This window comes from Aspergillus tanneri, assembly GCF_003426965.1.
Source record: "Aspergillus tanneri strain NIH1004 chromosome Unknown AapTan_7_pilon_pilon_pilon, whole genome shotgun sequence".
NCBI lineage: Eukaryota > Fungi > Ascomycota > Eurotiomycetes > Eurotiales > Aspergillaceae > Aspergillus > Aspergillus tanneri.
In genome coordinates this window covers 2,749,365-2,775,742 of record NW_022984634.1, presented here as the reverse complement: position 1 = coordinate 2,775,742, position 26,378 = coordinate 2,749,365, and the positions used below count along the sequence as shown (strand labels likewise).

General features: G+C 48.7%; 7 protein-coding genes across 7 annotated transcripts; 1 reads left to right on the top strand and 6 right to left on the bottom strand.

The window, feature by feature from the left end:
* Positions 1-401: 401 nt before the first annotated feature.
* Positions 402-1,915, bottom strand: ATNIH1004_007519 (uncharacterized protein; the record flags this gene model as incomplete). Its single annotated transcript, XM_033572142.1, has 2 exons — positions 402-791; positions 857-1,915. 2 exons carry the CDS (start codon positions 1,913-1,915, stop codon positions 402-404), a joined length of 1,449 nt encoding a protein of 482 aa, XP_033425457.1.
* Positions 1,916-2,452: 537 nt separating this feature from the next.
* On the top strand, positions 2,453-3,464 carry ATNIH1004_007518 (uncharacterized protein; the record flags this gene model as incomplete). The annotated part of the gene is made up of 2 exons (XM_033572141.1): positions 2,453-2,617; positions 2,724-3,464. 2 exons carry the CDS (start codon positions 2,453-2,455, stop codon positions 3,462-3,464), a joined length of 906 nt encoding a protein of 301 aa, XP_033425456.1.
* Positions 3,465-4,133: 669 nt separating this feature from the next.
* On the bottom strand, positions 4,134-5,303 carry SEC14 (SEC14 family lipid-binding protein; the record flags this gene model as incomplete). The annotated part of the gene is made up of 3 exons (XM_033572140.1): positions 4,134-4,781; positions 4,858-4,981; positions 5,062-5,303. The coding sequence occupies 3 exons, from the start codon at positions 5,301-5,303 to the stop codon at positions 4,134-4,136; spliced, it is 1,014 nt and encodes a 337-aa protein (XP_033425455.1).
* Positions 5,304-7,617: 2,314 nt separating this feature from the next.
* Positions 7,618-10,054, bottom strand: GAP1_1 (Ras GTPase activating protein IRA2; the record flags this gene model as incomplete). Its single annotated transcript, XM_033572139.1, has 4 exons — positions 7,618-7,778; positions 7,847-9,686; positions 9,745-9,878; positions 9,943-10,054. 4 exons carry the CDS (start codon positions 10,052-10,054, stop codon positions 7,618-7,620), a joined length of 2,247 nt encoding a protein of 748 aa, XP_033425454.1.
* A 6,448-nt stretch (positions 10,055-16,502) lies between these two features.
* RRP6 (exosome nuclease subunit RRP6) lies at positions 16,503-18,794 on the bottom strand (the record flags this gene model as incomplete). The annotated part of the gene is made up of 1 exon (XM_033572138.1): positions 16,503-18,794. One exon carries the CDS (start codon positions 18,792-18,794, stop codon positions 16,503-16,505), a length of 2,292 nt encoding a protein of 763 aa, XP_033425453.1.
* Positions 18,795-20,089: 1,295 nt separating this feature from the next.
* Positions 20,090-22,471, bottom strand: GPI1 (phosphatidylinositol N-acetylglucosaminyltransferase; the record flags this gene model as incomplete). The annotated part of the gene is made up of 5 exons (XM_033572137.1): positions 20,090-20,434; positions 20,487-20,569; positions 20,630-21,022; positions 21,144-22,278; positions 22,337-22,471. The coding sequence occupies 5 exons, from the start codon at positions 22,469-22,471 to the stop codon at positions 20,090-20,092; spliced, it is 2,091 nt and encodes a 696-aa protein (XP_033425452.1).
* Positions 22,472-23,391: 920 nt separating this feature from the next.
* On the bottom strand, positions 23,392-26,269 carry MSH2 (mismatch repair ATPase MSH2; the record flags this gene model as incomplete). The annotated part of the gene is made up of 2 exons (XM_033572136.1): positions 23,392-26,190; positions 26,246-26,269. The coding sequence occupies 2 exons, from the start codon at positions 26,267-26,269 to the stop codon at positions 23,392-23,394; spliced, it is 2,823 nt and encodes a 940-aa protein (XP_033425451.1).
* Between the last annotated feature and the right edge of the window lie 109 nt (positions 26,270-26,378).

The following is a 26,378-nucleotide window of genomic DNA, read 5'->3' as shown; positions in this document are numbered from 1 at the left end:
TCGGAGAGGGAGGGAAGGTAAGAGGGTGGAATCTGTTCGAGAGGCTGCGACGGCGAATGCGAGAGAGATCCAAGAGATGGTTTGTTCCTGGTGTCGGTTTCTTCAAAAACGCCGAAAATTGTTGGTGGCGCCAAAACGGTAGGCGGTCGGGAACATCGGGCCGTCTACCTGAGTCGGAAGACAATCTAATATAAGCATAGCACTGTATGACTCTTTATAGTGATACGAGGTTGAATAAGTAGAATATAATGATGAATATTATCTAGTACGGTCATTTCCAATTGAAAGATTGCATCGTTCCTCCTGAACATCGACTTCAACCTAGGAGAACGTGGGTATCATATCCCGAGAGATCCGTGCCAAACCAAAAAATAGAACAAAAGAGAAAATACAAATAGCAATTAGGGAGAGTACTGATAAATATGAACTTCTCGTCCGATTCCCGCTGCCTTCGGTATCCCCTTGATGGGACCTCCGTCGTCCATCGGTTTGAACGAAAACTTCCCCAAATGCCTGGACAGATGGCTCTGCTTCTTCGGACTAGGGGTCAAATCCAACATTTCGGGCGCCGAATGTCGGCGCGGAGTACTGACGATCTCCGGTCCTCTGAGATGATGTTGAACGGTCCCTGCGGCCTTTTCAAGATGTTCCTTTTTGCGTTGCATATCTTCAACTTCCTTGTCGTCGGCCTGCGATATCTGCCGATAGAGCTCGTCGATAACGCCGTTCAAGTGGGTGAGGAACTGCGAGCGAGAGGCCTGAAAAACGAACATAGACATGATATCAGGGATCTAAGGGAGGCGCATCAGTATCAGCCAGTAAGTCTAACATTAATGATCCTTATCAGCAGACATACCTTTTCATCTAGATAGTACAACTCATGGCCCCCTTCTTCGATAAAACGCCTCAGAGCATCTATTTTCTCGCGGTCCACCACCGCCCCCTTCAATGCGCGCATCAGAGTAGGAATATTACCAATTTCCTCCAAAGGAGCTCCTTCATCCGCCTTGGTCGTGGCCCCGCTCAGATAGCCCGACGTCACCCGCGACGCCCGCTCCAAGCTCAACGCTCTCTTCATTTTCCCACTATGAATGGTGAAGTAATCTTCGTTGAGCATGTGAGACAGTTCTAAACCCGTCTGACCTTGACGGCTCCTCTCTGAAGCTCGTTTCACCCGCAGCCGAACCCATCGCCGCCGACGCACAAATGAATGAAACCAGGGATGAGACCCATGCCAGGCCGATGAACCAAAAGAAAACGAATACTGCCAGCCCTGATCGTCTACATCACCCGACATATCCACATACCACATTCTCCACGCCCATTCCCAGCTAGGATCCGGTAGTTGGGCAGTGGTGATGTCGACCGGACTATCTTTAAAGTCATGCGTTACCCACGTACCCGGATCGAAGTTGAGAAGCGAGCGGTGCGAGTAGAGCGGAATCCCACAGAAGAACCAGCCTCGTTGGTTCTCATAGAGAATATCCAATGCGCTCCCCGGTTTGAGGCCAGTGATACGAGCTTGCGAACCTGACCGGGGCGACTGGCCGCCGCTTCCCTGCTCCGTAGACGGTGTGGTACTGATCTGGTTGGTATCGGATGGTCCACTCGTTTGCTGGGAGGAAATAGTCGTGAGATTTGACTCTCCCACTATTGCTGTATTGGTACCCGTCAGGGACAAATCCCTTCTATGCGAGGATCTCTCCGCATCACCGTCGTCCGTGATTCCTAATCGATGCGGTTGCCATTTTGCGTACTTCCGTTTGGTCAATTCTCCCCGCACAGACGACCTGGACCACCGTCGGGAAAGGTTCCTGGAGAGTTCGGTGGGAACCTGGGAGAGTGCTTCGACGCCAGAGGGCTGAGCATGAGGGGAGGTATGATCGAGGAGGAGAATATTGGGAGAATCCTCCATGATTATTTGGCCCTCAGCAACACCGTAGTAGCACGACTAGCCCATATCATCGCACCGAGGGCATTCTTCGTGGCCTGGGAACGAAGTTTCCGGGAGATTGGCTGGATAAGGCACTACACCACCAAATCCAAAAAGAAGAGTTGGTAGGAAGGGAGGGACTTTTCCAGTTCAATAAAAGAATGAATCAGATACTAGCAGAATAAAAGCGGCAAAAAGAATAACAGGGTAGCCTCGAATCCAAGCGGGCACCAAAAAACGTGACCAATTAGACCATGTCCAGGGCCAGGCAGCTGAAGCTTCGAAAAAAGGATTGATGGATCGATGACATCGTCGGCGGGGCTAAGAGTGCCTGAGGCCGCAACAAGCAAGTTAGTGTCCGATTATTCAGGTGAAATCCCTCCTGCCGGATTGGGACGTTCATCATCACTGCGACGCGTCTCGGCACGATCTAAAGACTCTCTGAGCTCCACAGTAGGATTAAAGAGAAGGAGAAGGAGGCAAACAAGACACGCATATACAACAGGTCCTTTACACACGATGCACCGCAAAATTGAGCTCCAATCCCCTGCAGACTTCACCTATCTCTACGCAAACGCCGTCGCTGTCTCACGCCAAAAGCTCGATCTCCATTTACCCCCATCAGCCAATGCAAACGATGGACCGGATCCGATGCGCGAGCGAGTCCGCGAATTAGTCGATGAGGTAAAGACCTGCCTGTTCCCCTTCAAACTTCCAATCCGATAAAAGGAACGGTTTTAAACGGAGAACCGCAAAAGGAAAAAGAACTAACCCTGCATATAATGTCTAGTTCATTACGCGTACCTTCACATCAGCCTCCTCATCCATCAGTATCAATGGACTGGATTCATCATCGTCTCAATTCCCCTTTCCGGCTTCATTTACCGCGCCCACGGAGACCATCGAATACGAACCATATGATACGGTGCTTGCGTCGCGGGTGACGGCACTCTACGCGCAACTGGAATCGCTCACGACAACGGTTGCGCAGGCGAGACGAGATGCGCCGCGGCGAGCGGCAAAGATATACACGGAGCAATTGAAGAAGGCACTCGAAGAGGACGAACAGGAACTTGGTGAGGAGGACGAGGATTTCGACCACCCGAAAGGTGCGGGTGAGAACATGACGGATAAACAGGGGGCAGAGAAATTAGAGCCTGATGTTGTTGTCCCTTCTACAGGAGACGGGGATGTTGCTATGCCGGATGCGGATCAACAATCGAAGAAACGGAGTCTGGACGACAAGTTGACTAGTGGTCCGTCGCGTCGGAAGTCCCGTAAAGCTCAGTGGGATCTACAGGTTCCTTTGGGAACGGAACGTGAGGCCGAGCGGTGGCGTAATGGGGAAGTAGCCGAGGTCTATGAGGATGCATTGCGCACTCTGCTTCGACTCCAGGGTGAAGCGGTACCAGGTGATAGTGCTGATTCTACTGCTCACGAGGAGTCTGCAGCAGATGGGAATGCTTTGGCATCGACTGTAGGCAAAACCGAACGAGCTATTCAGGCCGTGGATGTTGTGGAGAAAGTTTGAATGCGAGTTTTCTCCCTGTTTTCTCATTCTATGTTCTCTGTTTCTGGTTTAAGCATTTGGCGTCAGGCATGGATGGACATGATACCAACATTGATTGCGATGAATGACTATTGCCCCCTTGATAATTGAATGCTTTTTTAATTCTAGTTGATAAAGTTTGTGAGCCGGAATATAATACACAATCTGACTCTGGTCTGTGTTCTCGAGAAACTCGTCTCAGCTATATATTAAGCTCTACCAGAAAACCCTCCAACCAGGTAACCACTTTCTGCACCTCTTGCCCCATCGTTACTCCCAGGTCCCCGTCCGTCTATATATAAAGAAAAACAAAAAGCACCTCGCGCCGCTCATGTGGACTTGTTTAATATCTAAAGGCAAAGTCTCCAAAGGAAAATCGAGTGAGGAAGAATGGGGTGAAATCCGCCGGCTCTGCCAGTCATCCGTCCAAGGCAAAGAAATATTTTAACTATTGAATTTGATGGTAAGGCTGATGGCGGAGACCAAATGATAGGTGAAAAGGTAAAGGGCTCTAAGGTATGTAGTCTGTTCCACAGAACATGTTGCGAAAACAAGAGGGAGAAATGGGAGGAAATAGCGCTGAGGACTTTTACCATATTGATCCAAAAAGGTTGAAGAGAAAAAGAGAATAATCAAATCAAATATACGGGTTTATGCGCTAGGCTGGGCGGCCTCTTGCGTCTCGGTCTTCTGCTCGGGGCCTGATTCCTCATTCTTAACAACATACTGTTCCTCCGTAGGGGTAGCAGCCCACTTGGGGGTCTTGGCCCATTCCGCCTCTTGCCATGGACCCATGTCGCTAAGCTCGCAGCCTCCAGAGCACTCGCAGGTGCCTCCGAATTCGACTGGGAGGTTCTCGGCAGGAACCTGGTCCAACAGCTCTTTCTTGTAGCCAGTACCGAGGACGTGGATCTTGTCGACCGTCACCGGGTCCAGGAAGCCCTTAACGACGCTGAAGACGCTGCTGAAACCCCAGGGGGCATTGATCAGGTAAAGCTTACCCAGTCGCTCGGGGTAGTAGTTCTGTGAGATGATAGATGCCTGGCGAACGTATCCGTAGACGGACGGAACGCTTGTAATTCCAACGCCCTTCAAGTCCATGATAGAGCAGCAGGTTTCTAAGAGCTTGCCGGACTTGCGGGAGCAGGCCGGCAACCGGGGGTCGGCGAGTTTCTCGTATTCAGTGACAAGGTTCCGCAGCATGCGCTCGGCAGTAGTGATTTTGTACATAGCGGTGAGGTCGATCTTGCCCAACTTCTCGATGTAAACAGGTCTTCCATCCTGTTTCCCCCTCGCAGACTACCGTTAGCTACTAAATCGGTCCGCATCGGGTGACAGTAAAAAGAAGCGAGGATCAGGGGCCGAGAACACACACCTTGTCGGTCTTATGGTAGTACTGAGGATAATACTTAAACACGTCTTGCTTCTCATTGTATTCGAAGGTACGAGCGAGGTTGTCGGTGCCGAACTCCTTGCGCCACTTCTCGCTGTCAATGAACCTAAGACAGAGTTCTCGTCAGTGGATAAAGTCTTCCCTCGTTACCCTCTGGCGGTGAAGGGACCAGCCAGATCGACATACATGGTTTTCGCAGCAGCCACATCGAACTTGCGAGCTCTCAAAAAGCGCAGCAAGGTCAGGGTGTCCAGCCGTTCGGTATAGCCCAATTGCTCCAATTCACTTCGGAGCTTCTCCACCTTGGCATCCTGCTCGGGGGTGGTATGGCCAGGGTGGCCAGGTTTGGGCTCCGGAGCAGTTGTCGGGAAATCGTAGTCATCGTACTTCGACTTGAGGGGCGTCTGGTCTTCGACAGGAGCCGCCATGATGGGTAATGGATTTGGAGAGTGGTGGAAGGAGGCAAGGGGGGAAGGAGGAGTTGGGGAAGGTGAAGGTGAGGTCGTCGGTGTAGGAGACGGAAGAGGGAGAGATTGAGAATAAGTTTAGTTACTACCCGTGGTCGGAACGGTTTAGCGTGGGAGGATGAGACAGGACTGATAAGGGGAGGGGTGGAGAAGCAACGCAGAAATGGACGAGAGCTGTGCTTATAAATCCTGTTGGACAGAGACAGAGGGAGAGAGACGAGCGAAGAAAAATTAAAAGGGAGAGCGAGAGAGAGAAGAGGGGGAGGATGGAGAGGCAAAACACGAACAAAACAGTACAGACAGACGGTCAACGTGGAGTAGTCACGGGAGGGGCTGTAGTTGGCCTCGATTCGAGTCGTGATAGCAATGTCAATCTGTACAATTTGTCTCTGACACTGAATGGCATTCTTAGGGAGAATATCTATCCCTCTTCCTAGCCAGGAGGAAATTGCCACCGTATCTACTTCTTTCAGATGTCGTCCTCTACACAGCACAGAATCACCACCCATTGTAGGATTCGAAGCAATGTACAAATCCCGCGACAATCGATTGATCCCAATCCGATGAATTCCACGCAAACAGATCGGCCATGAAATGACGTTGTCCATCACATCAACGGCCACGTCTGTCCTGAGATACGAGTATGTACGTGCATACAGACCAGTCTCTCTCTCTCTCTAACAATGCCTAAACGACTGATTCAATTCTCGAGGATACATAATCATCTCCCTCAGAATTTCCAACGGCACCTCCTGCAACCTTGTCTTAGAAGCCTGGTCTAGGGTAAAGGCAATACCGGCATCTATCCGTACATGACACCTACCTCCTCTAGAGTCCCTATCTACCACAGAACTCCATTTCAGATGATCAATCATCCTTTCTCTGCTAAGTCATAATACAACCCTCAATCCCAGCCCATCTGTCCCCACTGATTCACCTCGGAGGACAAGTCCTCCTTCCTGCAAGAATTGCGAATAATAGAGCGGGTCCTGTTCAAAATTGGATAGATAGAAATCATGAGCCCCTCTCCCTCTACTGAGAAATAGAACCCATCATGCCAGATGAGACAATGTCGCGTCAGAGGTACATTGATATTTCTGAATATGGAAAAGGGGGTAGTAGGGTGTAGTAGGCAGCCAAAGTGGTGGACCATTCTGCCCCCTAAATTCAAGGGATACGTCATGAGGGGACAATCTCCCTTCCCCTGAGTATGGCCGGAAGTGGCGCCTGGAAATATAGTAGCGTAATTCTCGATATTATAATATCTTCCGACAGTATATATGTAATGCCCAGTACAGAGTGCCAACCATGAAACCCTCGGGCTTGCGGGTGCATTTATTTCATGGGGAAACTACCGAGTAGATGATGGCCTACATATCGAGAAGCTCGGGTGTTTGGGTGAAAGTAAGTCAGTTGATAGGAGAAGAGGGATTGATTCAACTGAGCTGGTAACTCTTTAAACGGGTGGTACCCTTATATATGAACACAGCTCAGAGAGTTTGCTAGTACTCGCTCGATTCTTCCAACCTGCTCATATTTACCACTCTCCATGTGAATAGGAGAGTACTAGAAATGAACTACAATTGCAACAATCAGCATGTTGTAAGTCTCAAATTGATTACAAGCTATCGGAGAGTGTCTAGGCTAGTGAGTCCTCTGCACTAGGTGGTAATGCACAGAGCTTGCCTGTAAGCACCCTCATTAATTCCAGGTTTCACAGGGATATATAAACAAGCATAACATGCGAGGGCAACAGGTTGACCAAAGCACAAAGACATATGAGAGGTCAATCCTACAAAGCAATTGCCAAAAACAACACAATACAAAATCATTCCGCGGGGTATACAATCACGCAAAAAGCATCCGATCTCTTTGGCCGTGGGGACTGCCCTCGAGCCCGCGAGGAGAATCTAGTCTAGCCCAGAGAGAGGTGCTTTACTTCTCACCAAATTAAAATCCTCCTATAGTCGCATGTCAATGAGGGAATCAAAACAGGAATCATAGAGAAATAATCATTCCTCCATCCAACCGTGAGCCCGGAACAAAAGAATACGTCCGTTTGTCTCCCACTCGTGATATAACAGAAACAGATAAATCAAGCAAAAGGAGCCTCAGTTGCCATGTCGAGTTCATGTCGGAGCGCAAGTCGTATGTCGTCATTTAGTACCTCGATGGCGAAAAGTTGGCTCTGGGGAGCCCGGGCAATCTGCACATTCTCAGCATGTTCTCCATATACATCGTAACGGGGAATAGTAGTGATCCCCTTGCGAGTCTCTTACCAGCCCTTCTTTCGCGCGAAGCGTTTGTTCAAGAGCATCAGCACATTTGACACGCTGAACTGAACATATTCCAGGTCCAAATCTTCAAGGTTATCCTTCTGCATCTCCAGCAGATCGTCAAGCTTGAGATCTAGCTCCAGGAGGCCGCGAGCACGTCCTATTGAATGATCCTCTGTTAGCACGCCGTTGAAAAAGTATGTCTTATGATAAGCAGAGCTAGAATACCTTTGTAATGCAAGCTTATGACAAATGTTCCTGGCAAAGGACTCTTGAACATAAAGTAAATATTGGCGCGCCGGTTTTCTGGAACATTACTTTTGCGGATCACTCCTTCCTTCTCTAGTTGTTGATGAGTGAATTTGTATGGCCCCAACTCCTGGTGCTTCTGCTGTTTCCTTTGTTTCCCCTCAGACTGGCTGCGAACATTATGCAAGTAGGACTTGTACGTCTCCAACTGTCCCACTAAGTAGGCATTATGGTCACGGATCGTCGCGAAGACCTCTTCGAGCTTCTTCGTCTCGTCCAGAACCTTTTCTTTCAAGGAACCCAGATGCACCAGTTCTTGCTCTACCTCATCCCGCAGGAGACTAAATTCGTCGGAGCGATCGATGACTCCCATTTCCTGAAGCTGACTCAACAGCTCTATGGCACGAATTCCCTTCCGCACCATAACATCGTTCTTCAGAGTGGCTGCCGTGTCGGCGATGCGATCGAGTCGCAAAGGGCGGCGCGCGACCGAAGAGTTCGGCGGCAAAGACCGTAGGATCTGGACAAATGCTGATTTGGCTTCCATGAAGAACACTTCCTCCTGGGTGATGTCGAGGGCAGCGGTTAGGTCATCCAAAGTCGTTTCCCATCGGCTGAACAAGGGTATCGTAATGGTCCTGTTCTCCTTTCTTGGAACCTGCTGAGGCGCCGACCCAAGTTCTTGTAAGAGTTCGTGAAGATGCGAGTGTTGGTCTTGGGCCAAAGCAATACTGTGTTTCTCTAAAAGTGCGTGCGTTGCATACATCTCATTGAGAGTAATCTGCAGCTCCAAGTCTCGCTTCGAGAGCGCCACGTAGTTGTCCATTTCCAGGCTCTCATAAAAGTCTTGGACTTCGCACAAATCAAGCAGGAACTTGTTGACACGCTCCTTGTTCTGTTGGATAAAGGGCTGAAGTTTCGCCATGTACGGCTCCTTGGCATATGAGGGTTTGTTGGCCAGGTTCTGCAGCATTTTCGCAATAAGAGTCAAGGTGCGGCGAGGCCTCTCTGTCGGGATTGACTCAATCAACATGTAGGATCGCGGGGTTACGATGGCAGGGTTGATAAACCGCAGAAAAAAGAAGCCTCCGATCAGGGTACAGATGGTTTGATCCTGGGCATCTGGATATTTGCGTCGAGACAAGCTCCGAATCTGCTTGCAAATCCATCTGATGCCGTAAGGAGCCTCATCAACGGAGTTAATGATCGTCGTCAGGAAACCATTGGCAATATCAGTCAGCATTCTCAAGCGCGGTGCAATGATGGCCTGGACTCGTTCGTTTTCTGCGGCGGCCTCCGCCGTAACAGACCGGGCCAAGTAATCTGGTAAAGAACCTGTATCTTCCTCGATCTGCTTCACCATTGTCTCATATACCTTCAAAGGGTTAATCTCCAGATCGACATCACGCAGCTCGATCAGAGAATTAATCTGGTCGGCCAAGACTTGTTTCAAGTAGCTCTGGCCTGGACCACGGCGCGTATAGGTGGTCATCATCCGGGAAACTGGAGTATTTTGGCGTAACAACGAGGAGTACTCGGGTGTGTTATCAAATTGGTACGTTAGGACGGACTGAAACATGGTCAGAAGTAAATGCTCTTCACGGCTCTCGTACTGATTTCCGTAGATAGTGAACATGACTGTCTGAAGCAGGGAATCGATTTCGGACATGGAAACCAGGCGACACAGATGGGCGATGTGGCGGGGTTCAGACTGGAGGAGGAAAAGAAGGTTGCCGTACTTTTGCGTTTTCTCGTCACTAGGGAAGAATCCCTCCTGGGGGTCGATGGCGTCGTCGAGGTGGCAGGCCACTTCATTTTGCTGGAGACATGTGAGCGGAGGCCGCGCGCGCGATGCGCAGGCATGCAAAAGTTCTTACCTCTTCCAGTGCCATCCGGTTTTGAATCAGTAAGGCTATCCGTGAATCTAGGTATCGTACATCTTTCTCAAGGACGAAATTTTTCTTCGATTGGGATGAAATCTTGGATTTCAATTCTCGGAGGTATTTTTGCGCTAATTCCAGGCAAGTGGTTAGTGCATTACTGCGAATTAAGCACATGGACCCGCGCATACTCACCTCTTGCCAAGTCGTCTGACATTTCCATGTCCTTTGCGGACATAGACATATATAAAGTCGTGACTGACATCCGCTTTGACTGGCGGAGGGAACGGGTATCGTGGGAAGACATTGTGTTCTGACGCGAAACGGGCTGGAATGACGAAGATGAGGAAGTTGAGGTTCTCGAGGCAGGTTGTAGCATAGTCGCAACTGACATTATGAGGGAAGCAGGCTTGGGTTTGTATCAAAGAAAAGCACACAAAAGACCCCCCAAAAAACCGTATATAATGACGGGCGACCAGCCGGCTACTGGACAAGTTGACAACAAAAGACACCAAAAATAGCCAATATCGGGTATTGTTAACGATCGCAAATCTCAGTCGATAAATATCATGTACCTGAGCTGGTCATCTGGGTGGGAGGTGTTGGAAGCGACCACACAACGTAATAATCGAGTTGCCCCTTTACGCGTTTCAGATTTGTGACACCACAAAGGGTGAAGGATGCACGGGTTTGCTCTGTCGGATTGGAAAATATGAAAAATCGAAGAGCTATGACGTGAGCTCTGTTGTTGGATGGTGGAAATCGAGAGAAGAATTTTTTTTTTTTTTTTTTTTGGGTGGAATGCCAACGAGGATGTGTTGGAAATGATCAACAGGAGACAGGTGACTCGAATCCTCCGACAGGTATGAAATCGGAACGAGAAAGGGGAGTGAGGTATATTTCCGAAGAGCAGAGAAGCGTCGACGAGACGATTGACTAGAGGTGAGAGAAAATTAAGGCGCTCTGGCGAATAGAGGAAGTAGGCAGGGAGCGCAAGGTAAGGATGAAAAGAATTATGGGATATTGGGAGAAGGAGGCAGGAAATGCAGAGTTGTGGATAGCGGAATCACACAGCCAATACAATCAACAAAGCAGGATGCGAGACACTAATAAAACAATACTAAATAAAACAAAGGACAGGCGAGAGGCCAAATAAAAAAGCAGCAAAATGAAAACAAACACGGAAATGAGGGTAATGTAGGGATTAACTAATATCTATTTAATCAATATCGATAACTAGTCAGCAGTAGTAGGGAGGGGAACTGTGGTTTTGGGTTGAGGCGGAGTGGAAAGAGTGAGGGGAAATAAATTCGGTTGTTCCTTCAAGCCTTTGGTTGAGGTGGAGTGGGTGACTTGCAGCACGAGAGTCAGCTAGAAACAGGAACCGGCTGGTCTTTAGGATGATATACCTACATCATGCACGGCTAGTGAGCATGAAGTTGGGTTTGGATTGAGTACGATCGATCGATTTCGTACGACTTGGATGGATATCATCTCCAAGACATTATGATTTTAACCTAACAACTTTTTTCATGTTTTATGTTCTTCTTACCTCCCTTTTCTCTTGAAGTGGTGGGAAGTTAATCTCGAGGATCCACGGACCAAAAAAAAAAAAAAATAAGAAAAAAAGAAAAAAGAAAAAGAAAGAGGCCCACCCCCAGGACCCAGCTAACGATCCCTGTGCCTGAATTCAAACCTATTTTGGAATTGCACCCACCATCACCGCCCAGAATCGCTAGAATTGAGATTCGCAGTCATCGGAACAGCCTTGATTGGAAATAGAGTGACCTCCAGATCAGCCAGAATCCTCACATTGACGTCTATTCTGAGACCATATTTGACGTCCAGATCATGGTAAAGGGCTGGTCATTTGTCCGATAAAGCACTAACTCCGATTGATTCCGTACACTCCAGAAAATATGGAGTACGAGTGGTCAGTCCTCATTTTTAGTCTTTCTTTCAGCCTTGATGATTGGCATGTATTAATTCACTACCTTTCCTGAGAGTATTTTTAATTCTTTGAAAAAAAGAAGGGCAAAAAAAATCAGCTCACACTATTCAAATTAAATCATATTATTATGGTGCAATAGAAACTAATCCAACCCATATCAACCCAGCAAAGAGAAATAATTAAAAAAAAAACCGGATGATCGTCTTCCGAGTTCTTCCTCCATCCTATCCTACAAGAGTGCGATATTCAAAGTGCAAATGCACGGAAACGCAAGGGGAATTTCCCCATCCGCCGGAGCCACCTGTTGCACGTAACTACTCTGTATGTCACTACTTAGTCTAATGCCTTGGGTAGTACGTCGTACTCTGTACTAGGTACGTTAGTCCACGTTAGTTGCAAGTGGATGTGCGACTGTTGGTCTCCTGTGGTACATCGTAGAAAGTAGAGTAGTGGGGAGGCAGCGGGCATTTCGAGTCCCTTTTTCCCCATCCGTTTACCCCTGAACCAATGCGCGGCACCCAACATCGCCACCCTTCGGGCGTTCGGGAACACAAAGGGGGCCGAATGCGAAGAAACGACGATTGACTCGACACTAATGCTGGTTATGCTGCATACGCAACCGTGCAGAGGGGTGGAGGAGGCAGTGTGGCTGCGGCGGTTATCAGGATAAGGATCAGATCATGGAGTGATTGACATAGGATAGTAAATTATGTTTTTGAATTAATGGTATTTACCAGACAACTACAGATAGTCTCACAACATTCCTAATTTCTGACAGGAAGGTCCTACAGCCTACTACCATACTGCTACGTAATGCTAGCGAGTGATCAGTAGTCAATAAGGTATGGAGTAGATGACATTATTAAACCTTCCAGGTATGTAGGTATCCGAACATCCGCTGTCAAAATGCAATAGGTTAACTATGATTATGTTTGATTCTTTGATATTTAGTAATTATTTTTTATTTAACTTTTTCTTTTCCTTTTAAATTTATATTTTTGGCCTCAGGAACAATAGCAAGAAGCCAGTATGCCAATCTAATCACCCCATTGGAGAGCACCCCTAGTTGGTCTGAATCATGGATTTATTCAGATGGTGGTGTGGCCCCACAGTTCCTCCCACCATCGCCCCGACAATGCTGATAAAGACCTACAAAGGACAATAATGCTGCCCCCGTATATAGTACTATTTATAATATATTAAATACTATTAATATTTCTCTTATTCAGTAGTAATAAGAAAACCGGTTGGGGCGTACTCCACAATGGGATGAGACCTCCCTAGATAATCTCAACTCTCAAGCGCTTACCTGTTCCTGACTGCTCCTACCTTGGAAAGGGCAGCGGATTTAGCGCCCATGCTAAAGTTCCGCCTGATCACGCCGGCGCCTGGTACCTGCGTCAATGCCCTCGATGCGGTTTAGCATCCTGCAGGTGGTGGGACAAGGGTGATTATATTTTTGGATGCGGATAGGATCTTGATCATAAGTTGTGCTTTCTTTATTGGCTTTTTAGTTTTAGTATTTTTGCCTTGTCGCATGGTTGTTTTACATTACCAGAACTCTGGTTATTCCATAGGCGATTTTCATTGTCATACCATTAAAACTTTGTATCAATACGATTCCACTGCACTAAAAAGGATACCGGCCCTAATTGGACAAGATAATTCTTCTGATAATCAACACTCAGTCTATTCTAACATTCATCCGCCCTAAGCGGGAATGTGACCATCATTGCGGATTGCTCTTGCTACCTTTTCCCGCATTCTATTGATGCCCCATGGCCATAGTTGATTTGGATTCCTCCCCGCTGGCACCGCACCTCCCACGTAGAAGTCCTCTCTGTAGACGCCAATGCTTTGAGTGAGAGCTTCTGGAGGAAGGGCAGGGAAAATATCCTATAGCTATATCAGGCTAGTGGGCTTGTGGAGAGTTAAGAGAAGAATAGATTCCCAGAATGATATTTACAAACTGCCGAGAGTTAGGAGTGCCGCTTCGCCAAAGTTCGATTAAGCCTTTCACTCAGTTCCCAGAGTTAAGGGATCACTTTATAAGAACAACAACATTGACGCTGCCAGTACGCATGTGACTCTTTATACGTATTTGCTATGGTAGCGAGAAATTATCGAACCTTGGGACTTTGACGAATGGTGTGCAAAGGGGATACCTCTTAAATATAAAAGACATACGAGAGTTTGAGGTGAAATCAATATCAGCGGCCTCATTCTAGATGAAGAAACCAGTACTTGAGGTATGTGTTAACTCCCCAACAGCCCAAGAATCATGCAAGTTGTGGCTAATGGGCGGCATTATCGCAGAAAGCTCAAGAGTACGTGGATTTTAGGATACTTTGGGGAACAGTCGTTCAATCTCAGGAACCACTCAAAGGGTTCTGGCTACCTGATAGCCAACAGGAGGCAGAATAGAAGTATACTGAAGGTAACTGGGGTCTTTGTGGCAAGAATCTCTTGTTTCATGCGATAGAATAATTATTGAGAGGTGCGGGGTGTTCAGAACACTCATGAGGTACGACCTGAACCTCGAAAGACACGTTTGGAAAACTTCGCAGTTATTTAATTTCAGCATGAATAATACCATTCGTCCACCAAAGATCCATGGTCTCTAGGTGAACCGTAATTTGATCGTACTACTTGGAGTGGGGAGAATCTCCGACATTTGATGAGTCGAGGATGACACCGAGAATACCGAGAGAAAGTGGGACAGGCCACGCAAGAAAACAGCAAAATGCAAGAGCAGGTAGAGATGTGAGGTGAATGCAAGACAGAAACCCATACAATTGCTGTCATCTATACCTATCCCTCACTGGGTCCCAAGAATAGCTCGGACATCGTCTGGTAAGACATCATTACATCATTAACTCTTGTCCCCCGAAGTCTAAAACTAAAAGACAAGGAACTATCACCTGCGTGCATAAAGTGACAATCACGGATGTTTCAGGACTAGGAGGAATGGATAAACTTTCGACATCCTAGGAGTACAACCTCAGGAAGGTTGTCTGGCGGTTGAAGGTATGTCAGCTGCACCGTCAATCCTAGACATTTCTTTTCCAGACTTGGAAAGACTCGTATGACCAGGATCTCTAGGGTAGGAATAGGATCTCTTAACAACAGGAAGCACAGACGTCAGGAACCCGGTATTTGGGACCAATTTGTGTCTTCCCTTGCCAATATTTTCTACCAGGATAGGCCATGGAAGATGATATTCAATTCCATTGCTAGTACATATTGGATAACAAGATGATTATGATTCGTATGTACATATCTGTGGATCCTCCACATCCGTAAGTACTGTACCCCACCATGCGCTGGAGGCATCGCTTTCTATCGTCAAGGCTGCAGTGTGATACTGCTGATACATACAGATGCAGGCACTAGATACTGTAACTGATCCTGCATACCCGGTGCTGTATGGATACTCAAATATAGGAAAATTGGAATACTAAAATGGTGCATGTTAAAACGATACACAGCTGTTCTGGAGATAATGCAGATCACTAATTCCACTATTGAACCTTGTCTGTATTTCCAGCACGTCACTTCTCCAAAATCCATGCGGATACCTTATCCTCTTGCAACTGTATGTAGTGAGCAATGTATATTGATTGTACCCACTACATAGTCCAGTAACTTCAACGCAGTACAACTAGGTACCATACATGCATTCCTGCATACAAGTTAACTAACTGTCGTAGATGCTGACAAATTTCCTCTGTCAATCAAATCCCCAGTTTCTTCACAACCCAGTTAACAATTACCTACTAGATAGCAATGAACAATGTCCACACACTCCGTCCCCTCCAAACTCTACCTCTGATTCTACAACACCCTCAGCTACCTCCTCTGGCTACGCCTTCTTGTCGTCCTCCTACTTCTTCTCTTCCTCTGCCGCCCATCTCGCCCCACTTTAATCTACATCATACTCGAATCCCCAGCAAGATGGACCCAAACCCTCGCGATAGCTGACACCCTGCATTCCGCAGCCGGTACGCCCCATGCTCCCTCCTCTACCTATCCAAGGAAAGCCAAACCAATCCAAGTCAAGTCAACTAAGACCAAAGCTACCTACCAGGAATCCCCTGCGTCCCGATATTCACGACATTCACGCAGGTATCCGCTCGCTCCGTGCAAGTCTGGGCTATTAGTTATGCGTTTCCCGAGGTTATAGCCTTGTCGGTCTTGTATACGACTATGCTCCTGGCTTGGTCTGTTGCCGATGCTGTGCGGTATGCGTGTCTTGGCAATGTTGCTCCGGGTGCAGGTTGGGGGTTGAAGTTGTTGAGGTAGGTTATTGATTCTCATTCTGCGTATATTGTATAGTTGAGTATGTATGTTACAACTGTTTTCTTTGTGGATTAAACAGTGGAGATATGCAGCTGACAGTATAGATACTCCCTTTTTATTGTCCTCTATCCTACTGGAATCGCTAGCGAATGGTGGCTCTTGTATAAGGCTGCAATGCTGACGGGGAATGCGTTGGTAGCTGGGATTTTCTATTTTTGTCTGGATCTCTATATGCCGGGCGAGTTGTGCTTCCCTGATGCTTGCGCAGGATGGGATTGCTAATTAGGTAGGATCGTTTATGATGTATTCGTATATAATTAAGCAGCGGAGGAAGGTTTTGATGTAGAACCATACCAGGAATCGTGGTATGTCTGATAACTACTTCTCTACTCCATATGGAGTGGGCTAATCCCTGTACATGTATATTTCTAAAGGGTATCGCTAAACTATCCTATGCCATATCCCAAAAACGGAACTCAGTATCAAAATTAGAATGTGAGGTAGATTACCGGAAAGTAAACGTCTTTCCAGACATCTCTCGTTTTTGTTTGCGCGCACCAAACGGCGCATCCATTGCCTTGGCGTAGGGGTTGAAAGGTGCCTTCTTCGGCAGACCTGATCCCTGCGTAGTCGGCGCGTGCAGTACGGAGTCTGCTGCCTCATAATTGAGCGGTTCCATTTCCTGGGGGTTCGACTCCTGCGGGGTCTGAGAACCAGATTTGCTCTTCTTATCCTTCCGGCGCTGTTTCTTCGATGGTTTCCCTGAAAGATCGATGGTGGCGCTTATGTCGTCAAGTACCGGAGAAGGTGTCTGCGCGACATCTCCAGCGGGAGCAGGATCAGCCTTGCGTTTGCGTGGTCCACCCAATTCCTTGACGGTAAATATTTTCCTCTCGATGTCCTCGGGAGATTCTCGGGGAGCTGTGGTGGGTGAGGGTTTGGCGGCTGCCGCGGCTTCGCCAAGTTTCTGGCGCGCCTCGGAAACTGTTCGTGGCATGGGCGGAAGGGGTAGGGAAAGCCGAAGGGCTTCGACAGAGGCAACGGCAGAGTATTCAGGAGGGGTTAGAGGTTCTTTGGAGTTTAATATTCCGCCCCAGAACTGGGACTTTTCATAGCGAGCAGCGGTGGGGTGTGTCGCCCGGTCGGTAAGCGGCATCGTAGGGCCTGGCTCTACTGCAGGCACTGCGTGTGTTGTCTTGGAAGGCTTTACGTAAACGTCGCGCCATTCGGGGCCTGTGGCACCCTCGATTTTCGCCTTCTTGATGACTTCCAATAGATCCGACGACCGGTCTTTGGTAATAGGCGTCACTGGCGACAAGGTCCGGAATAGGGTACCCAGATCCTGCGGCATGACATGGGTAACCTTGAATAGAATGTGTTTTGGGAAAACACATTGCACACCCTCATCTTCGATTCTGGCGACCTCGTCACGCCATTGATGCACGGCCTTGAAAACTGCAAACTGTTCCTTGCTGAGGACGGCAGGATTGCGGCACAGATAATCGTACCAGCCACCTGGACCCTGTCCAGTAGTGGCATCGTAAACAGGACGCTCGTAGTGTTGCAGGGCTTCATTCTTCGACTGTTCCAAGACGTAATCAATGAGGTTATGATTAGGCACAGAGTTCCCGACGAGCTCATTGCGCAGATGATCGAATATGTGAAGAAGGTAATGGGTATCAGAACGAGCGTAGTCGAACATTCCGGATGGGAGAGGCCGGATTCTCCAGTCGGCCATCTGGTACCTCTTGTCGGCCTCAAAATTGACGAACTTTTGCAAAAGAAATTTCAAACTCCGTTTTTGGTAGTTCAAGGCGCACGCGGCATGATACGTATCGAACATGCCGACGACGTACAGCCCCAAATCACGTTGGAGCCAGATAATATCCATCGACGATCCGTGAAGAACCTTGAGAATATTAGGGTCCGCAAACACTTCGTTAAGCACCTGAAGTTCTTCCCTCCACGGCTTCAACGTGTCCACAACCCAATCCTTCTCGCGAGAGCTGATCTGCATCAGCGACACAAGGCCATGATACGAATGTACATCGTGATGTTCCAAATCAATCGCGATCTCCTTGGCCGACTTCAGCTCACCCAACATTTCCATCACCCCTTCCATCGTATCCACAAACGTAGCAGTCGTAGACTCAAACGGCAGGTAATCGACAGGCGAAGAAACCTCATATATAGATGCCGGATACTTCGAGGCGCGGATCTCCGGCTCGTAGGGGTGAACATAGCCCTCCAGCGACTTCTCCAACGGCACCATCGCATGTGGCTTCGAGCGAATCAAAGGCTTGAAAGGCGAGACGTCGGTGTTGTCCACCGCGCGGTGGAACTCAACCTGTGGCTTAGGTATCTTTGACGGACCGTAGTCGTAAATGGTAGGGAACTTGGACGGGGTCTTTTTCGTCGACGACTTTGCGGCATTTTGTTCTTGCTGCGACGGGCTCAATTTCTTGATAACGCCAGTGAACTCATCCAAACACGCATCGGCCTTTTCCAGTAGCGCATCGATCACATCCACCACGCCGCGCCAATTATCCTCGATGGAATCCTCATCGTTCAAAACAGGTGCGGATATGTCCGTGCCGGCGGTTGCGGCTTTCAGAATCGACGAAGTGAGAGACAGGATCCGACCGCCTTGCTCATCCAGAGACTCGGAGACCTCGGAGCTTGAGGATCGGTGGAAATTGAGATCTTCAGCGGAGAGCTGTCCAACGGTGCGCGTCATCTGCAGAAGCGACGATGTCAGCCGTTCTTGAAACGGGGGGAAATCCGCAGCGGAATCCATTGTGACGCAACTCTGAGGCCGGATATGGCAATCTGGAGTGTTAGAGAAATCTGATAAAAGAGACAAACAGACAAACAGACCACTGCGATCCGTGAGTGTCTGCTTTGTTTTCTCCTACATCACCTTCCAAAAAGGCAAAAGAAAAAAAAAAGGGAAGCGGCTTCGGAAGTGGAGAAATATGGCTGCCGAAGGGCTTCGACCGCCTACCCGAACAAGACAGTCGCGATGGAAGCGCCGATCATCATCTCTTAGATCTTAGATTCTTTATTTGCTTTCTCAGAAACGCAGATCAACAACTCAGACACACGAGACCTAACCCTCATTTCGAAGCCACATATAGAAGACCCAAGTCCATACCACCATGGCAGCCTCCATCGCACCTGAATGCAATGAAATCAAAGAGTAAGAACATCACTGAACTATACTTACCTACTTCCGCACCGCATCGCTAACATCGTCAGAAAATATGACGCATGTTTCCTCAAATGGTACAGTGAAAGTACTTTCTACACTGCTCTGCCTCCTTCCTAGTCTTGCATCTTTCTCCTTCCTAACGCACCAAACTAGAATACCTGCGTGGAAATACAACTTCCAAAGATTGCGAGGAGCTTTTCTCTAAATACAAGACTTGTTTGAGCGTGTGTACCTGTCCTGTCCTATCATGCCCTCCATGATGTCTACCTGTGAGGATCCAGTACCGTCCATTCCAAGCTAATGTATCACTAGGTGGCGCTGAAAGAGAAAGGGATCGACTCAATGTTAGATGACGCACGGAACAGTAGTGCCAAAGAAAGTGACGGCGAGCATTTGCACAGGAGTTGATTCTTATTTTTTTCATTTGATTTGAAATTTGGCAGCTAAATGATACCTGGACTTGTTATGCCCCTCTCCACTCTCGAGGATGGATATACCGCCACTCACTCTCCGCTCCATATACCGCTGACTGCGCGAGGTTCCATGCAGGGAAAAAAGGTCGGATGAAGAACGCCAGTTAGAGAGGTCGATTCACACAGGAATAGGAGAACAAGTCGGCTATCAGGTCGTGCGTCTGAGAGCTGTTTATATGCCGCTGTTGTGCAGGGTCGTTATTCACATACAGACTATTGTTGTTTAGCATGTGTCATGGCGAAATGGGTTGGTATATTTCTATGATCTTGTATAAGATGGGTTGTTTTGCGCGGATAGGCCGCCATGTATAATATTGATGCACATGTATTAATCTGATTGAACCTACCTATTATGATAATATTACACTACTTGCATGAACTCGTTTCTATTACTCATCACAAGACACGTCACCGATGTCCTCGCCTCCTCATGTCTCCCTGTCCGAATCCCCCCGGCACTTTCAGTAGCCCGTTCGTCGCCGTGCTCATGCCGCCACTAATTGATGAGGAACCGCTGCTGGTATTATGGGTTTTACGAGGCTGCATCAGTATAGACCACACTTCCGCCATACCAGCCCGACGGGCAGGAAGCATGCTGTACTGCATGCTGTACAAATTGCGGCGGTGGATGGGTGGCACGAAACGGCCAGTGAAGAGACAGAAAATCACCTCTGGTGAAAGATAGTGTTTGCGAAGACGATAGCCAAGTTGGAAATACTGGTCGAACATCGCACGAAGAGTTAGGGGGATTGACTAAGGTCGTTAGCATCAGTCCTAGATAGGAACAGGGAGTAAGGGTAGGTACCTCGAGATGGATATACGGTACCGAATGCGATTTATTTGTTGGCGACTTGTCAAACTCCTCGCGAAGCTCGAATCGAATACCGCCTTAAATCAGAACAAATAGTTAGTATATTAGGTACGCTTGAAAATGAATCGGCGACAAACCTGGCAGTCGCCTGGAATCTTTGACTCGCAGCATCAATGCAAAGAGCGGGAAATGGTTTAGGAAAGCCAGCCATGTATCGAGCGCCGCCTTGAGTGAGATGATCAACATTCGTGCGGATGCAAATGCCAAATAAAAGACAACAATGGTCGGCAAGAGAAAGAAGAGCACTGTGAACAGAATGGTGCCAATGAGAAGTTGGTCGAGGTCATAATCACAGGAATCTATACGATTGCGCAGCACGTTTCGCTTTTTACCGCGGAAGAGATGGAACAAGGATATGATGATAGTCAGTTGCCAATTGAAAATACGCGCAGATGCAATGTAGAATGAATAGATGTGCACGGTCAGGATCGACACAAGATCAGAAAAAAGAGCAATGGGCATGCTCGCCCCTGCGAATGAAGAACAACCGACAACGTATATCACATGGGGGAGGTAAGGCTGTAGATTAGCAATACATGCTGGACCACACGGTTAGTTCATGTCTCCTGAAAAGTAGATGATAACCCTTACCGGCCCAGTTTTCGATTACCCACAGAAAGAGGTCACCCAGGAAGGCAGCCAGCTCGTTGTTTAGCTTGAGACCCGCTGGCCAGTCCATCAACCAGGATATGGTGCGTTGCAATCCCTCGACAGTCCAGCCCGTGAGAATGGAATTAATCTGAAAGGCGACCCAATTTGCATTGTCAATAATGTAAGACCCCAGCGCGATACCGATTATCACATCGTTGGCAACGAGCCACAGGCTGTTATAGAATCGGATATAGTCCGGATGACTCGTTGTCACACTCTCCCAGTTGTCTTTTCTCTGCCGTAACTTGGCGTACTGGATGGGCCAATAGCAAAATTGCTGAAGCCGAATATCAACCTGCTGAGCCGTCGCAGATATGTCCTTCAGAGCGGCAGCGTCAGGGCGAGCGCGCCACTCCAGAACCTGCAAGACAATCTCTGCTACAGTGCGGTGGAATACAAGGCCGATGACGAAAATGCTTGTGACGATGGGCCAAATCCACTGCCAGAACACATAAGACACAGCCAACACAAAAAGGTCCCACACAGTCGAGGCAGATTCGACGACCCGTTCTCCGACACTCATGCTTCTCTTGATTCGGATCCCAATTAAATGGCTGTTCTTTTCCATCAGCTTCCCCATCTCGTATGCGCAATTGACCTGATTGACGATGATGGGGAGCGCCTGCTCCTTATGGGACGGCAAATGTTTAACAACAGTATGCAGCTTGAGCTTCTCGACTAGTTTCCCGGACTGAAATCTATCCCCTTCCTCTTCAGCATCAATCCTGTCGGACACTGCATCCGATTTATCCGTAATGAAGACCTTATCACCGAGAGCGAGGGAAATCGGATGCAACGACATATACTCCATTCGGGTCGGATGAGGACGATGGAACATGATGACTTGAACAGACAGATTGGTCTCCGGCGGGCAGAAGATGCGGGGAACTTTGCATGACGGCTGTGTATTAACATACAAATGAGATGGATTAAAGGATGTCGGTGGATCTTGCGGGTTGGTCGACCCCAGAACATGCATGGCTGATCGCCCGCAGAGAGTAAATATCCTCACAATCGGGTGCGGGCTATTGCGGAAGAGGATCCCGGCGCGGAGGGCGTTGTCGACATTTCGAGGCTATCGGCACACGGAGTCTGTCAGCGTAGTACCGTATAGCAGACTAATCGCAACTGACCTCCACATCTTCCAACACAGCAAGCACAAAAAAGTCGAGTTCCGAGTTTCGCCATCCGACAATCACGCCTGGCGACGATGACCGGGGTAGGTCGTATGGCCAAAATACCCGTAGTAATCCATCGCTCATAAGCATATTGTCATCGTTCAAGTGATATTAAAAGGAGCCTCTACGGCGTAGCTGTTCCCGAGCAGAGACGCCGAGATTCACGCTCCGGGGATGCTAGCAACAGCACTGATTAGACGCGACTCCAGTCTAGGTGCCTATCCAATTGGGGGAATCCTACCAGTTGGCCTTCTCTCGTAGCCAAATGGTTGATCGGAAGGACCAACAGGAAGAAAAATACCGAAAGCAACAGGAACCCCTTAGCTGTACGAGTCTATCCCGCGCATATATAACGGTTAGCGAATGCGATTTCTGGAAGTCTCGTATTGCCGCCTGCAGAGCGAAGGCACCTACCACCACACCGTGATCCCACGCGAAAATCGCCAATTCGTATAGTCGGGTTACAAGGTCCCACCTCGCGGTAATGTATCCCGCTACAAAGATGCCGAGAGTAAGGATAGAAAAGGGGTGCATGAATTAAGGCTGTATGGCAGGTCACCTTAGCTGGCGCGCATCGCTGAGGGGGGAAAGACGGAGGGTGCGAATAAGAAATGAAACTAAGGAGAATGAGCTGTGTGTACAAGGGAGTGAAATGACGTCGCACACTGCAGGCGACAGAAACCGTCGAGGATAGAAGGACAGGAGCAGTGTTCTGTTCGTGGAGAGGTTCAATGGATAGATTCCTGAGACGGCGATGAGGATGTGGATGACTTCCGCCCACGTGACTCCGTGAGGATATTCATATTCAATGCGCAATCTGGATCGATGGTCATGTTGGATGGAGCTGGGGTATTACTTGTTTCTTGGAGGCAAGAGTTAGGAAGCCATTGACATTACACAAGCTAGTTTCGAGCACTTATATTATAACTGGCCCGTGTCTATCATATACCATCTCAACGCCTAACCGCTATAGTCCCGAAATCAAGTAAACAACCCGTGATTCTCTGGATTTATAGAGTCTTGATGCCCTGGAAGACCTTATTCCCTTGCAATTTCTCGTCAGCTTTGACAAGATCCCGGAGGATCTGACGTTTTTCCTCCACGGTCAGCTCCTTCCCAGAGGACTCGATCTCCGCCTTCCATTTCTTCAACAACTCTTTGAGAAGGGCACTGCCTTCCTCAACTTCTTCTGGAGAACACTTGTCGATTGCCATGGCCGACTGCTGCCCCTGCTGATCAGACGTCGTGAAATCTTCCAGTTCCTCTGCCTTCTGACGAGCCATGTTGACAACCTTTTCCGGAAAGCGAACTAATTCCGCAACGTGAATACCGAATGATTGATCACAGATCCCAGGCTCGACGCGGTACAGCAGAGTGACTTGGTTCTGCCTTTCCTTCTTTTCCTCGCTGCCGTTTTCTGTCCTGTCGCCGATAAAGGCCACCACATGAAGGTTCTTGACCGACTGAGGATACCGGTCAGCAAGAGCTGTTAACTCATGGAAGTGGGTAGCAAAGAGACCGAAGCAGCGGATCTCAGTGACGATGTGCTCCGAAATGGCCCATGCTAGACCAAATCCATCATATGTGCTAGTGCCACGTCCCAATTCGTCAACGATGATTAGTGACTCCGACGTTGCGGACTTTAGGATATTGGAGGTTTCGAGCATTTCCGCCATGAAAGTTGAAACACCTTTGAGCTGTGAGTCACTGGCACCTACACGAGCAAGGATGCAATCAAAGATCGTCAGCTCCGCCTCGGTACATGGCACGAAACATCCGGTCTGAGCCATCAGTGCGATCACACCGATCTGCCGAATATATGTCGATTTACCGCCCATGTTGGGACCGGTGATGATGAGGAAGGATGATTCGTCACGTATCAGAGACACATCGTTGGTGATGAACGATATGTCATCTTGCATCTCCATACATGGGTGACGTGCCTCTTTCAGCACTGTGTTGCCTGTGCCTCGCGGATGCATCTTAGGGCGGACATAGGATGTTGGTGCATGGACAGATGCATGTGCAAAACTCACAATGACATCCAGGTGTGCGAGGACACCAGCAAGCTGCTCCAGAACAGGACAATAGGAGGCGGCAACGTTGACGACTTCATTCACTAGCCCGGTCTGGGTGCGATTATAGTTGGAGGACAACTGATCATGCTCCCGCCGGAGAGTTTGCATAGTCGAAGTCGTAAAGTACACACCGTTCTTCTGCGTCGAACATTCCTGATACTCTCGCTTGTTCCGAATGCAGCCCGCCTCATTGCGAGTCAGTCGGAAACACCAACCATGCACTCGATGATTTTCCAAGAATAGCTTCTTATCCATTTCCTGATCGAGATCTCGAGCAACTGTGTGATGTTCCACATACATGTCATGTCGAAGCTTATCAAGCTTCTTCCTAATTACTCGCAGACTCTCGTCGAACTCAGGCTTGATGATAAATTCATGATTTTCCAACGCACCGAGATCCACTGTAGTTTCCACCATCTCTTCCAGTTTGGCTAGACTGTCAGAATGACCTCGGAGCTTCGCCGTGTACTCTGTCTCTAGAGGTGTCTGGTACTGCTCATCCATAACGTTATCCAGTGACCCGACGAAACCGGGCAAGCGGATTGCGACTTGATATACTCGCACCACATCCTCCAGGTTAGCCTGCTTGCGCTGGAACCGTTTGGCGAGTCTGTACAGATCCGGTATGGAGCGCAGATGCTCCTCCTGCATGGTTTGTCTGAGCTCAGTGTTCACGACAAAAGCCTCCACAAGCTGCTGCCGTTTCTCAATCTCGTTCAAATCCATCAGTGGCTGTTTCAGCCACTGCGCCAGTAGTCGTCCTCCAACTGGTGTCTTGCAGTGATTCAGAAGGCCGAATAGACTCATGGACTTCGACCCGTCCCGCGGACCCGGCATGAGATTGAGCGCCCTCAGTGCAGAAGCATCCAGCTTCATGAAGTGCGACAGGTCATGTTGGTAGAGCTGGTACTGGCCAAAGTTTGTCGGATCGGACATAACCCCAAGATACTTGATCAGAGCTGATGCCGAACCCATCGCAAACTTCAACTCTGTCTGCGGCAATGTTCCTGCCGACCGCTCATCTCTCAACAACCTAGTCAAATCCTGTTCAATATCCTTGATACCGAAGTCCGCAACTGGTCTTTCCGAGATAGCGACGCCGCAGCTATCTGCAATCGCTCGGATCTTGCCCAGTTCGACGTCCTTCCGGCTAGTATCCATCTGTACCAAGCACTCCTTCACACCGAGTTGAATGACAAGGGACTCGAAGTTGGAGTAGACATCGTTGTCCAAAAACTCGCTCACTCCGAGCTCCCGCACACTGGCGTCCGCAAAGCACACGCCCACACTCCTCGCCTCCGACACCTTGGCTGAGATCTTCACTGCCAGGATAATAGGGGCCGAATCCATGGAAAGCCCACCCACACTACCCAACTCCTCTTCCACATCCTGCAAGTTCCCCGGACTAGCCTGCTTCACCAGCTTCCAGTGACCTTTGCCTGTGCCAACAGAGCCCCAGATCTCGATACGCTTATTCAGTCGGAATAAGGCTTCGCGAAGAAAGTTCCGGAAAACAGTCACGCTCATGGTCACAGACGGAAGGCCGCCGGTGTCGCTGCGGCCGAGGTTACGCAGGACCGATGTGGTCTTGTACACGGTGCGAGCGATGAATTCGGCCTCCGCACCATGGGCAGAGTACCAGTCTCCGCGATCGAATACACGAATTGTTTCATCGTTGCTTTCTTTTGAAAGGGAACGGTAGAAGCGGATAAAACCGACTTCGTCATCAACCTGGAATCGAAGATTAGTAACGGGCTTTCGAGAACTGAATATGACCAGCGCCTACCCTGAGATCCGGCCGGGAAGACATTATGCCAGCAAGACTGGTGAAATGAGAAAGGTTGATGGCAGCTCGCCCGTCTTGACATATTCAGAGACGAATACTTGGCGCGGCACGAAACGCGCTCCCTGTCCACAAG